Source organism: Nicotiana tabacum, chromosome 7, assembly GCF_000715075.1.
Source record: "Nicotiana tabacum cultivar K326 chromosome 7, ASM71507v2, whole genome shotgun sequence".
NCBI lineage: Eukaryota > Viridiplantae > Streptophyta > Magnoliopsida > Solanales > Solanaceae > Nicotiana > Nicotiana tabacum.
The window spans coordinates 112,881,008-112,894,644 of record NC_134086.1 but is presented as its reverse complement, the minus strand read 5'-3'; the positions used below and the strand labels follow the sequence as shown (position 1 = coordinate 112,894,644).

Here is a 13,637-nt window from a genome sequence, read left to right as displayed (position 1 = left end):
GCTTTTGTCCAAAGCCAAAAGAACCACTAAAGTCTAAAGCAGAGGCGGATCCAAATATTTTACTAAAGAGTGTCAAAAAATAAAAAATAAATCATATATAAAAATCAAGAGAATTCAACATATAATATACATAAAAATAATAATTTTATTTAATTATACAGTATAATATTTGACGAAGGAGAGACACAATAGCTCCACTGATCTACGTCCATTCCAAATGGTTCACTTGACAGAATCATAAAATAAAGCAAGTGAGAAAAGAAACGGATTTAAACCTTTTATAACACGATCCAACAAATCTGTGCTAGAAGACGAAAAATAAAAAATAAAAGCCATAAGTACGAATTTCAAAGAGTCAATATTCCAAAGGACGACCATATCTTTTTAGTGAGATCAACAAAGATAATATTCGTTACAATGAATTTATTAATTTCCCAAAAAAAAAAAAGAGAAAGAAAGAAAAGAAAAAGCAGATTGGGAGTTCAAGGATCAATACATAAAACTAATTAAAAATAACAACAAAATTCATTTAACACTTAAAATAATATTACTAGTATCATATTTTGCTTTGACATAAGTAATAAAAAAAGTATTCGAAAAAAAATCACGTACGTAATTAATCAACATAGAGCAACCAAAGATTCCATTAATTCCAAGTCATCTGAGCTGTTCGTTCAGAAAGAGGAATCAATTCCTCCTTAAATAATTAAATTAAAATCTCTTCTCTTCAAATTTTTTTAATTCCCACTATTTTGTACTTTACGTGGCAAGCAGTTTAACGCCAGCAAAATCAGCTACAACTCCCGTCCAAACTAATCCCCGTATATCACCACTACGATCGAAACACGTGTAACTCGTCACTTATGCGGCCGCCACGTTACCCCTTTTCCACGTCAGTATAAATACCTATCGCGTTAGCCTTTTCTCAGTTAAGTGTGTCCGTAAAACTGAAATCCAAAAAAGTACAAACAGAAATTTCTTCATGTCATATACAGAAAACTATGCGGAAAGGCTAAGCTTGATAGAAGAGCTTTTGTAGTCTTGTAGGTAACGTCATAGTGAGAGAAAGAGATTAATCTAGAGAGAGAAAGTGGTGAATGTTTTGGCGGTAGATTTCAAGGAAGAAGTTGAAGTGTCAATTCGAAATCGCTTTCCGCTGCAGCTATCGATTTGATTTTTTTAATTTACTTTTAAATTTTAGTAGCTGACGATTTTAGGGCTCAGCGATCGTTCGGTGTATACAGTGCAATTTGGAGGTGAGTTAATAGTTCTTTGATGCTCATTTTTTATCATGGACAATTTTTGATTTAAATGACGAGTTATTTTGTGCTATCAGATTATGTGAAGTTGATGTGTTTTCTCAATTGAGTAAATGATGTAGTTCCTTTTGTTGAGTCTATTGATGAATTCGTCGGATTAGTTGAATGTTTGTGTTTCTGCTCTCATTTTCAGCTGCTAGTTAGAGATATTATTGTTGAGGATTTTAATTTGATGCCAACTAGCTTCGACTGTTAAGATAATTGTCAGTTTGCAGGGAAATTTGGACTGATTAAGTTCATATAGAGAGAAGATGAGGAGCAGAAATATGTTTGTAATGCTGTCGAAATTATACCGTTTGATTCCAATTTCTACAGAACGAATTGTGTTCAAGTTGATTGACGAGTAGTAGCATATTATTAGGTTATTCTGCACAACTGCTGGCGTCGAACGCAAATTTTAGTCCTGGCATGAGAATCTGAAAAAGTAATTATATAGGGAGATTAATGGGATAATGTTTCAGAACAATGAAATTAAATATGTGAGTCCATCACTTATGTAATAGCTTCTAGCTTTTAGTTAAAACTTACCAAATGATACATTGTGTTTCAAGATTAACAGCTCCAATCTCCGGATATGCATAAAATGTTTCAAGGATTGTGACTTGGATTTAAAATGGTATATCCTTCTATTAACAATGTATCTAAGTACGGTTACTATTAACAATGTGATCCAAGAATCACAAACTTTCTAGATTTAAATGTGTTATACATGACTTGTCTTTCAGTTAGGTAAGTATGCTTTTGTTGCAAAATACTCTGGTTCTCCATTTCAAACATCCTACTTTGATTTTAGATGTTACATCTTCATCTATCATACCATTCTCTTAGAAAATCGAGCCTAGATCTCTAGAATATTTTGCATTTAGGCACTGCAATCTCGTCTAGTCTCGCCTCAACTTCTCTTTTTATACTGACTAAACTTGTAATGTATCTATTTGCCTCAATTCTATTTATCCTAAAACCTTTACTCTGTAGAGTGCTTATCCAAATAATAAAAAAAATTATTCATAAAGAAAAATCAGCTGAATAATGATTGCTGTTAACTAAATTTGTGAAGTGGTTAGAGGTACAGGTGCACTTTATGCTACTTGAATTGGATATTTCTTATCCTATTTATTATTGCATCGCAATGTGCTTAGTGAGGTATAAAAATTATTGAAGTTGCTAACTAGAGTATTTCACTTACGGCTAGGCTCCTTAGATGGGTTCATTGACTATCATTAAGGAGCTTTGAACAGATCGCGGGTGATTACGACAGGCCATGGAGGAAAGTGGAAGGTACTTGCACATTAGAGCCCTTATCCGTCCATGTATAAGCAATGCTGGTTCTTTTAGTTTTAGCCTGAACTATGCCTGTCTTCCACATAGCTTTTTGTTAGTACTCAACTACTTAATTCTATATGCAGCATTACTGGAAAGGTCTTCTTAAATGGAGATGCTTATGGGGGTAGTTTCAAGGGGATTCTTCCTCATGGAAAAGGTAAATATACTTGGTCAGATGGATCCGTTTATGATGGTTGTTGGGAAGAAGGAAAAATGACTGGAGAAGGATGGCTTATTTGGCCTTCTGGAGCTTCATATGAGGGTGATTTCTCTGGAGGTTACCTCCATGGTTTTGGAATATTTAATGGGTCTGATGGCTCAATATACAGAGGTGTTTGGAGAATGAATACCCAGCACGGGATAGGAAGAAAGCAGTATCAGAATTCTGATGTTTATGATGGTTGTTGGAAAGAGGGAGTACGTGAAGGCAGCGGTCGATATGCATGGAGTAATGGAAACATGTATATTGGGAACTGGAAAGATGGAAAAATGTGTGGTAGAGGTGTTATGAAATGGTTTGATGGAGATCTTTTTGATGGATTTTGGTTGAATGGTTTAAGACATGGTTCAGGCTGTTACCGATTTGCTGATGGAAGTTACTACTTTGGGGTGTGGACTAAAGGGCTAAAAGATGGACTTGGAATGTTTTATCCTGCTGGAAGTAAGCATCGCTTTCTGGGAAAGTCCAGTGATAGGCATGACGAGAAGAGGAAAAAGCAGCTCTCACATACTTCATCAACTATTTCAGAGTCTGTGAAACCTAAAGTGAAGCGTAGTATTTCAGAGAGATTCTCCTATAGTTTGCTTAAAGGTTCAGGAAGCATATCACTGAGGACTACGTCACAGGGAGAAGACGTTGCCCTTGGTGATTCCAGCAAAGACATGTTGGCCTGTGATTCATCAAGTGTATTATCTCAAAGCTCTCATGATGACAAAAGTGATTTTCTGGAAACTGGTTCTGTGGCATATGAAAGAGAATACACGCAAGGAGTCCTAATCAAAGAAAGGATTATAAATATTAGTAGGCTATCTCGCAAAAGTAAACAACGGATTAAGTTTCACGCAAAAGAAGTAAAACGGAGGTCATGTGTGTACTTTCTAGAAGGCCGTAAGAGCTACTATCTGATGCTTAATTTGCAACTTGGTATCAGGTAAGGATATCAATGTCCTTTCTAATTGATAATTCGCGGGGTAAAATCCAGTTGGTACCGTAGAACTATTTGTTAATATGGCAGAAATCACAGGTATTCTGTTGGCAAGATTACTCCTGTGCCTATCCGTGAAGTGAGACAATCAGATTTTGGAGATCAAGCTAGAATTAAAATGTACTTTCCCAGGAAGGGTTCCCAATTTACACCTTCACATCATTCCATCGATTTTTATTGGAAGGACTATTGCCCTATGGTTTTCAGGTACTTGCACATTTATTTTATATCTTCCGCTTGGTTGTTTCTTTAACACTCTCCATCTATGAAGACCTTCTGATGGGAGCAAAGTAAAATTTTGGATTAAACCGGCAATAGCTCTTTTATAGGGAACTGTCTACTTTGCTTAACTGCTAGGAGGGGGTTAGGGACTTATTCTACTTGATTTGATGAGATTATGTAAAAAGGTTTGGTTAAAATTTTCTTGGTACAAGTGTTTTCCCTCAATGGGTTAAAAGGCTCTACTGCTGTCTGTTCACTCTTTCTGGATCATTTCATCCTGAATGTTGCTTCCAGGACTCTTCAGTTATGATTTAGCATAGTGTATTCTGTGCCATGGGTCTTGAATTTCCTTCCTCCAGAGCCTAAAAATGTTAGAAGTGTATGGATTTGCCACCCTTGAAAATTCATAATTTTCTTTCACCTATAACCTAAAATTTCTAGAGGACTTCTCTGTTCTTATTGCTCTACATGAGTTACTGTAGAGTTTGAGTCATTTGTCTGACTATGTAAAATGTCATGTTCAGATATTTGAGAGAGTTGTTCAAGCTGGATGCGGCAGAGTATATGATGTCCATCTGTGGTGATGATGGTCTGAGAGAGCTTTCGTCTCCTGGAAAGAGTGGCAGCCTTTTCTATCTTTCTCGGGATGATAGATTTGTGATCAAGACTTTAAAGAAGTCTGAGCTCAAGGTTTGCACAAGAAAATAAACATACTAAACTGTTTTAGGTTTCTCCTTCCCTTACTGTGCCGACATTTACATGCCTACTGATCTTCATGCTAACTCAAAAGTAAGCAAGAGGTTGCCTTTACATTGAAATTAAATGCAACTCTTAATGGAAAGTCAAGGTCATGATTTCTGTTTTAAATACATGTGGTCCCTTTCTTCTGTTTCTTTCCCTATTCCATAGTCCTCCCTCATTCTACCTCCTGAGAAATTCTCTACATAGACTATGAAGAAACAAAAGAAGGGTTTTTTTTTTTTTGGGGGGGGGGGGGGGGGCACCCTACTCATTTTTTGGTTTCACCTATAACCACTATGTTTGTTTTTTGGGAGGGGAAAGGAGGGAGAAAAACTATCTGTTCTCCTCCTAGGTTGCATTGACGATCAACTGGTTGTTCAGTACAGCAGGAAAGGGAAAAGGTGATATACTTCTTCTGTTCTATCCAGTGTTGGACAAATTTAAAAAGTTCATGTGTAAGGAGACCCAGACCTTCCGCTTCTTTTTTACCACCTCAACCAAACATTTCTCAAGTGTGGATAAAGAACTGCAGATTGCTTTCACCTTAAACTCTGTTTCTGTAAATGAGTTTGACTTAGTTACTGGGATCAGTAAAAGTTATTTTTTATCTCGTATGTGCTATGGAAGGTTTCCTTTAAAAATCAAAACCATTGTGGAAAAAGATGAAATAAATTATGAATAATAGAATCATTGATGGTTTCGATGCAAATTTCACATTCTAGAGTGTGACACGTCATATGAGTGGTGAAACTAAAAAATTATGAATAGTGTTTTTACCTGTCAAGACTACAGCTAATTCTGGTTAATGTATGTTCTTTATTGTCACTACCATGCCGAAGTTGTACTTACGATGAGATAAGTAATCATGAATCTGTGCCATTTGTTGTGCTCAGAAACAATTACAAACTGAGAGTGGACTGAAAGGTTGTTAACAGGGATCTCTTACCATCACGTAGGTTCTACTCAAGATGCTTCCTGATTACTATAGACATGTAAAGGAACATGACAACACACTCATAACAAAAGTATTTGGGCTGCACAGGATATCACTGAAACGTGGAAAAAAGGTTAGTGATCAGGCATAAGTCCTTCTGTACTTTGCTGCTATGAGTTTTTCTCATTATTCAGGTCGAGTATTCACTTATTTCATTCTCAGGTACGCTTTGTAGTCATGGGGAATATGTTTTGTACGGAATTAAGAATACATCGCCGTTATGATTTGAAAGGTTCTTCTCATGGGAGATTTACAAAGAAAGATCGTATTGATGAGACGACGACATTAAAAGACCTCGATTTGAAATATGAGTTTCATATGGACAAGTTATTACGTGAGGCACTTTTCAAGTAAGTCTTTGTTTGGTTTTCCCCTTCAGTTTTGAGTTTAAAATTCTGGTTCATTGTAGTCTCTTCTCTTTAATGCTTGACTACTGAAGTTTTTGAAGATGGAGCAAGTAATTTTACTGTAAACCAAAACTAATCTGCTGAGGATGATGGATTTTTATTTTTTTCTCGCAAGTTGGATATCTGAAGTTAAACTCCAGTTAGTTCGCAACCCATAGGCTAGGTTAAGAAGGAGGATTGCAGTAGGTTCATAGTCACTGTAATCTTCTTATAGTCGTAATAACAATAATTCGATCCAAACAGATCCGAGTGGTTACATAGGATTCTTATAGCTAACTCTAGCTTTATTTGGGATTGAGCAGTGGCAGAGCTACAGTGGCGTAAGGGTGGTCGCTTGAGCACCCTTCGCCGGATAATTATACAGTGTATAAACATCAAATATTTTGTTGGAATATGTAATAAAGCTTGTACACCCTTAAAACAACTGATATAGATGGTCCAGCGGTGAAGGATGTGCAAAGCGACCAGGTTGTTTGGAGTTCGATCCTCAGCTGCTACATTTATTTAAAAATGGAAGCCGGTGCACGGAGACAAAATTTACCGTTGCTTCAAGGCTCCCCTTCAACTGCTATATTTATTTACTCCTTTTTAGAAATCTCTTTTTAAGGAACAAGCAAATGGGAATTTTCTCTCCTCTTCGAAAATAGACTAAAAAACATTTGACCCAGAAATGTTTGAGTTCAACAGACCCAAAAACACTTGAACCCAACTATCTCTCTCCTCTTCAAAGTGAGCTACAACTTTAATTTTCTTTTCAGTAAAAAATCAAAGGGAAGTACTGACCAAAATGTTTGAATTTTGATCCCACCCCCTCGTTGACAATTTTCTGAGCGTCTCTCTCCCTTTTTCTTTCTCTCTCTTCGCTCTCTACCAGTGTTATAAATAGCGCTCGCCTCAGCGCTAATAGCGTGAGGCGAGGTGAGGCAGTATCGCTGCAGAGCAACTGTTGCGTTGCGTTTCAAAATAGCGGTCGCTTCAGGGTGTGTTGCGTGAGGCGACACTGTAGCGAGTAGCAACTGTAGCGTCGCTATTTTTTTTTAAAAAAGGGGCAAAACTTAAAATAACAGGTCGCGATTAGGGCTTGAGTTTAGAGCTTCTTCAACTTCGAACAAAAAACAACAAGAAAAGGTCGGAACTGCGATTAGGGCTCGAACAAAACAACTTCTTCAACTTCTTCATCTCAAAGCTTGAGGTTTCTTCCAAGTGCCATCTTCTTCTTCATCAAGCTTCTGCCATTGAAAGCCCAGGTATGAGCTCTGAGTTTCCTTACTTTCTTCTTCTTTCTTCTTTCTTCTTTCTCCTTCTTCTTCTCTTCTTCTTCCTTTTTCTTTTTTCCTCAGTTTTTTGACGAAAAGAGCAGAGACAGAGGTCTGTTTTTGTGCTCTAATTTTCGAGCAAAATACAGAGGTTCTTCACTTCCTCTTTTTTCTTCTCTTAATTTTTTTTTGGCTCTGTTTTGGCAAAATATAAAGGCTGCTTTGAGGCCCTTTTTTCCAGAAACAGAGGCTGCTTTGACGCCCTTTTTTCCAGAAATAGAGACTGTTTTGAGGCCCTTTTTTTGGCTTTGTTTGCCTTTGTTTCAATTATTAACTTAGTCTTACATAGTAGAATCATAGTCTTATATATGTATATAATATTTTGTGTTTTTGTATAAATTGTCGCTTCACATCAAAAAGGCGAGCGCTTCGCTGCACGCCTCTCGCCTCAGTGAAGCGGGCCCTCGTCGCTATTTGTCGCCACACGCTATCCAAAACACTGCTCTCTACCCTTCCTCTATTCTTGCTTTCTTTTACAGTAAAAATAAAAAAGGAAAATTTCAGGAGTTATAACATAATTTTAGGCTGCAAATTTAATTTTCATGGTAGTAAGTAAAAAAGTGATTTCCGTAATATATAATGTGAAAAAAACTATACCACTAATAATGACTTTCTTTTTTCTCCTAGTACTAGTAACGCACAGTCCGAAACTCGATAAATAGTGACTTGCTTGTTTAAGCTTAACTTCTTGGTTTGGTACCTTCCCTTTTTTTTTTCACAAGACACGTTAGTTTTACCGTACAAATGACTGACTACTTGTAAATGAATCTTGATTTAAAAAAATAAAATATTGTTCCGTGTACTCACTCATTGAAAAAAAAATGTCGGTGCACTCACTCGTAGGAATTTTTATTTTTATTTATTCAAAGTTTGAACGTCCTTAACGAAACTGGGATTGAGGCAGTAGTTGATTGATTGAATATCTACAGGTAACCAAATATGTTGTTGCCTTGAGTATGTTTAAAACTTAATTACAAAGGTCAGAAATTATGCAACATGCCTTATATATATATATATATTTATGTTGTGTGGGTGTGGGTGTGGAGAGAGAGATTGTGGTTGGGGAGGGGGGGGGGAGGAGAGACCTATCTGTTGTAAATCTTGTTGCTTGTAGCTTCAGAAATTATCATTGGCTGTGTGCATAAGATGGATCTCATATTTACCAATTTGATTACTTTAATGCCAAAAGTGGAGAACTTTGCCGTAATAGTATATGGTGTCATGATAAACTTCATGGTTACGCAATTCTCGAATGACCAGTTACGAATTTCCGGCTCCTAGCAAGTGTCTTATACATGTCCTAATTTATCTTATCTTTTTTCTTTTTCTTTCTTCCTTTTATGGTTATAGTGAATGCCGTGGATAATTTTATTTAGGACTGTTCATTTCTTTTCCTGAATTCCTGTTTTGTTGGTTTCAGAAAGTTCAACACTTTCAGGTTGTCCTTTTATTAACTATAATTCTCTCTCAGTTAATCTCATTATTATTATTATTATTATTATTATTATTATTATTATTATTATTATTATTATTGTTATTATAACTATATTTTGGGTTTAGTAAAGCGCTCTCGTTTGCTTTTTGCAGACAATTATCTTTGGACTGCAGATTTTTAGAATCTCAGAACATTATAGACTATAGCCTTCTATTGGGGTTACATTTTAGAGCTCCTGAGAATCTGATATCTCTTTTACAGCCACCTGATTCTCTAGACAATGTAGAAACTAATCCTGAGCATGAAGGTAATATCTTTTCTTCCTAAGCTTATTGTTTGGTTTAATCTTTATTATGGTGTTACCTCAAGCTGAACAGTATCTCTGATTCCAGTGTGTTTTCTTTTCCTTTCTTGATTGTTAATTGCTATAATAAGGGAATAAGGTTAATACGTCTTAAGATTAACACGTCACCATCCTTTTGTGGTCATTAAGTTTGGTTGAACCTCTCTATTTTTTCTAGGCATAATACGTAGTTTACCGAGCGGTGTACCAAATCCGTGTGACCCACCTTTAACCACAAGAATCATTTTACACTCTCAACCTTTTCAAAGTATAGCTAAGACACACTACTTTTGACCAGGTAGATTACACGCTAAAGTAGTGCATGAATAAGTAAAAAACTTGTGTCTGGGGCCTTGTTTAAGTGCCACATGCCCCAAATTTGTCCAAATTTTATTGTCTTTTATTTTAGTTTTAAAAAAATATAATGTCTTCTTCCCCTACCCCAGCGCCCCCCACCATTTTCTTACCCCATCGTCCCCCACCATTCTTCCCTTGAAACCCCCTGTGTCTTCCTCTTCCCTAAGCCCTCTTCTTCACTCTCACAGACCCTCCCCTTTAGTCTTCTTCCCCAAAACCCTCCATCCCCTTTCAAATTGATGCCAAGGACTCATATCTGGAGAAAAAGGTTGGTGTGGCTCAAATTTACAGTGCTTTTTGTGTGGGGAAATTAAGAGTTGAAGAGACGGATTTGTATGTAGATGATCGAAGCAATTATGGTGATGGGTCTTACTGGTGAGTGGAGTTTTCGAAGAGTATATTTGGAGAAGGAAATTGAACTATGGTGATGGGTCTTTCTGTTAGGGTATGAAATAGTAAAAGGAAATCATAGTTTTAAGGTCTTTCTGTTAGGGTATGAAATTGTTAAGAAAAGGAAATCATAGTTTTAAGGTTTTGGGTTACAAAAATTTGGCGGTTTTGAGTGAATATTGAAGGTTCTTTCTTGTGTTTATTTTGTTTTTGTTTTTCGGTGGTTAAAAATAGAGGCACTGCTGGATATTGTAATAAAAGAAATGGTGAGAGGAATTTTCCGGCGACTCACGATTCTCGGTGCCGGTCTTTGTTTGAGAAGATGAAGAAGATAAAGTATCTTTGAAGTGGTTTCTCTTTTAACAAAAAACTCGTGTCACAACATGATTGGTGCGTGAAACACACTTGTTGGGAGAATGTGGTCAAACACCGAAGAGGTGTGTCTTAGCGACAATTTGGAAAGGTTGAGTGTGTAAAATGATTCCCGTGGTCAAAAAGGAAAGGTTGTTTTTGTCCTTGGCTGGGTTCAAATTTGTAATGCCTAGAGATACAAAGGATCTGTTGGGAGCTGGAATGCAGCAGGTAATATCAGACCGAAGAAATGGTGGAATATGGTTCCTCCATGCATTTGGTGGACTGTATGGCAAGAACAGAACGTTAGGTGTTTTCAAGACAATTCTTGCTCTATGCAGAAAATCAAGACGAAATGCTTTTTTGTCCTTTCTCTTCTGGTGTAAAGAGAATTATGTAGAGGATGTAGAGACTTTTTTTGAATTTTTGAAGCCTTGTAAGATGAAAAAGGCCTTTTTGTATTTGTAAATATGAGGGATTTGGTCCATAGTTCTGGGGGTAAATTATGTATTCTGCCTTTTTTCTATCACCCATATCCTTTCTTATGGAGGGGGCTCCATTCAACTCGACGAGCATGCCCCCAGGGCTCCTGCAAATAGACTTCTGTTATCTTGTAAATGGCCAGTTCACTTAAAATAGTCGTACTTCTGGCGTTACTTAGGATGCTTCAGTTCTTGCGTTCTAAAACTTCTGTAACAGTGCATTAGGAAGCTACTCTATTCTCTGGGTCAGTTCCTATTTTCCCTCTTTTCACGCATGTCGTTTCTCATTTATTTGTTTAATATTTATCTTGAGAGGCTGGGCATCAGCGACGGTGGTTATTAGCTTCGTTCTGAAATCTTCCCTTTTTATGCTTGATAACATCTATTTCTTTTCTCTACTTACACCAATGCTCATTGTCTTCTTATTTCACTCAATATTTGTCCTCTTTTCATGCATGTTGTTTCTTATTTGTTTATCTATTTATCTTGAGAGGTCGGGCATCAGCGACAAAGATGATTAGCTTTTCTTTTGAAATCTTCCTTCTTTATGCTTTATGACATCTAATTCTTTTCTCGTTACCCTAATGCTCCTTGATTTATTGTTTCACTCAATTAAGGTGGGATATCTCAGGGGGAGCTCTCAATTCCACCAAGGGGTTTGATTTTGGTAACTCATGAACCCAGTTCTGTCAGCACTACGCCAGGTCCTCATATAAGAGGAAGTACTCTAAGAGCCATGTCCGTTGGTGACAAGGAGGTTGATCTTCTTGTCCCGGGTACTGGAAGGTAACCTGATCTGCTTCTTATTCTCTGTTTAGAGCTGACACAAATGCTTTTCCATCATCAGAAGTACGCTCACAACAGTTTTTTCAATAAGCATGCATTTACTTCAGCCTTCTCAAAATTAGTGGACTGTCATCTAACTAAAGCACAATTTACAAGCAGTAGGGTTTTCTGAGAGAAGTTGGAACAGATAAAAGAATGAGAGAAACCCAAACAGATTTCTTAGGAAGAAGATAGAGATAAGCCAGAGAAATTCTTGAGAATTTTTATGTTACTTGTCTAGAAATGGAAAAGGTCAGTAATACGAGATAGGGAAAAAATCCACCACGTAAGTTTTAAGTTGCAGTTGAATGTTAGAAACAAGAAGACAGGGAAATGTACAGAGAGAAAGGTGGACAAATGATTGGAAAAAATACAGGATAATAGCAGGAAGTCAGGAACACAGGGTAGGTTAAGATAAAAAATACGAAGAGCAAGAGGGATGATGGCAAAATGGGGAAAGAAGAGAGAAAACCATATTATAATCTCTTGGAGAGTCGATAAAATAAAAAACCATGCAACAAGAAATTATAGAGGAAGGAGTCGGACCTCAAAACCTTTCTTTGAATTTTCAGTCATTCTATTTATTCAGGGTAAGTGATGGAGAATAGAAAGAAGAGAAGCAGATGGGCTATGTGACTCAGTCTTGCTGGCTAGCTTGTACTGCATAGCGGAATTCTGACTTCAAGGAAACCACCATATTGGTTTCGCACCATCTGCATTATGATGTTAGGATTTATCCTATTGATATGATTGATAAAGGGATTACCGTGTGCTTAAAGAAATGTTGCAAGACACCTCAAATTAAATGTAGAAAAAAACGGTTCTATCAAAAAAAGTGTAGAAAGGAATGAAAGACGGGCAGGGATGACCAGCTTTTTCCAAGCATGTCATGTTTGGTGTGATCGAGTGAAAAATGCTCAAAAAATGTTCTACTCTTTGTTTACTTTGATCATTGAATCCCGAGTGTCCTAGCAAAAAGGCACTACATTTTGGTGTGATCGAGTGAAATTTTTTTTACCAAGCATGCCATGTTTTCTCATGGACCTTCATCAGTTTCATTCAGGAAAAAGTAGAACAGCCATTGTCATGTTATTTGCTGTCAAGCTGAATTCACTTTATGTCTAACAGCTTTCAGTTTTTTCAGGTTAAGGGTACAATTAGGTGTAAACATGCCAGCCCAAGCAAACCAAAAACTCATGCAGGATGAGACAGCTTCAGTACAAGTTGAACTTTTTGAGGTATATGATGTTGTTCTATATCTGGGAATAATTGATATACTGCAGGAATACAACATGAAAAAGAAATTGGAGCATACCTACAAATCATTGCAATTTGATCCCATGTCGGTCTCTGTAATTGAACCCAAGCTTTACTCGAAACGTTTCATCAATTTCTTGGAGAAAGTGTTCCCTGTTGAGCCATGAAAGCTCTTTTAACTTGCAAATATTTCTTCTCTCTCCTGCTGAGGCCCTCTGGTTTCTTGGTTAGAGCTAGATGGAAAACAAGCTTTTCATGATTCATTGAAGAGCAATTTTATCACCACTCAAAGTGTTTTATTCCATTCCACTTAATGTACTACATAGTTTTTCTGTACAGTGGCACCTAACAGTTTTGTAGCTAAAGAAGTCTTTTCTGTTTTAATTTTTCTTAAAGATTTGAGCTTTGAGCTTTGAGCTTCAAATCTTCCAGTTTCATTATGGATGATAGATTCTAATTTACTCTATTTCAAAAGAAGAGCGTTTCCTTGATTTTATCAAGTGAAGAGATGATTGGGGTTCTAACGGTAACATTTATTAACTTGGCCCCTGTCGAAAATTATCTGTTTTGATAGGATAGTGATAATATTGTATGGGCTAAAAAATGTCTTTGATATGGGCCAGCTGCATCAGTACAGAAATTCAAAAATAGCTAGATTTATAAGTGGTCA

The 13,637-nt window shown here is 36.8% G+C and overlaps 1 protein-coding gene across 2 annotated transcripts; it reads left to right on the top strand.

Annotated features, from left to right (window-relative positions):
• Positions 1–927: 927 nt before the first annotated feature.
• On the top strand, positions 928–13,391 carry LOC107788352 (phosphatidylinositol 4-phosphate 5-kinase 7). 2 transcript variants are annotated; one of them, XR_012693481.1, is made up of 10 exons: positions 928–1,256; positions 2,512–2,597; positions 2,726–3,793; positions 3,887–4,054; positions 4,594–4,759; positions 5,767–5,877; positions 5,967–6,154; positions 9,115–9,269; positions 11,517–11,671; positions 12,855–13,391. XR_012693481.1 is itself a non-coding variant. In XM_075217501.1 (10 exons), exons 2-10 carry the CDS (start codon positions 2,581–2,583, stop codon positions 13,132–13,134), a joined length of 2,322 nt encoding a protein of 773 aa, XP_075073602.1. In that variant the 5' UTR covers positions 928–1,256; positions 2,512–2,580; the 3' UTR covers positions 13,135–13,391. The 2 variants fall into 2 exon arrangements, 1 of the variants encoding a protein (XP_075073602.1); XM_075217501.1 differs by having other exon boundaries at positions 11,503–11,671.
• The last annotated feature ends 246 nt before the right edge of the window (positions 13,392–13,637 follow it).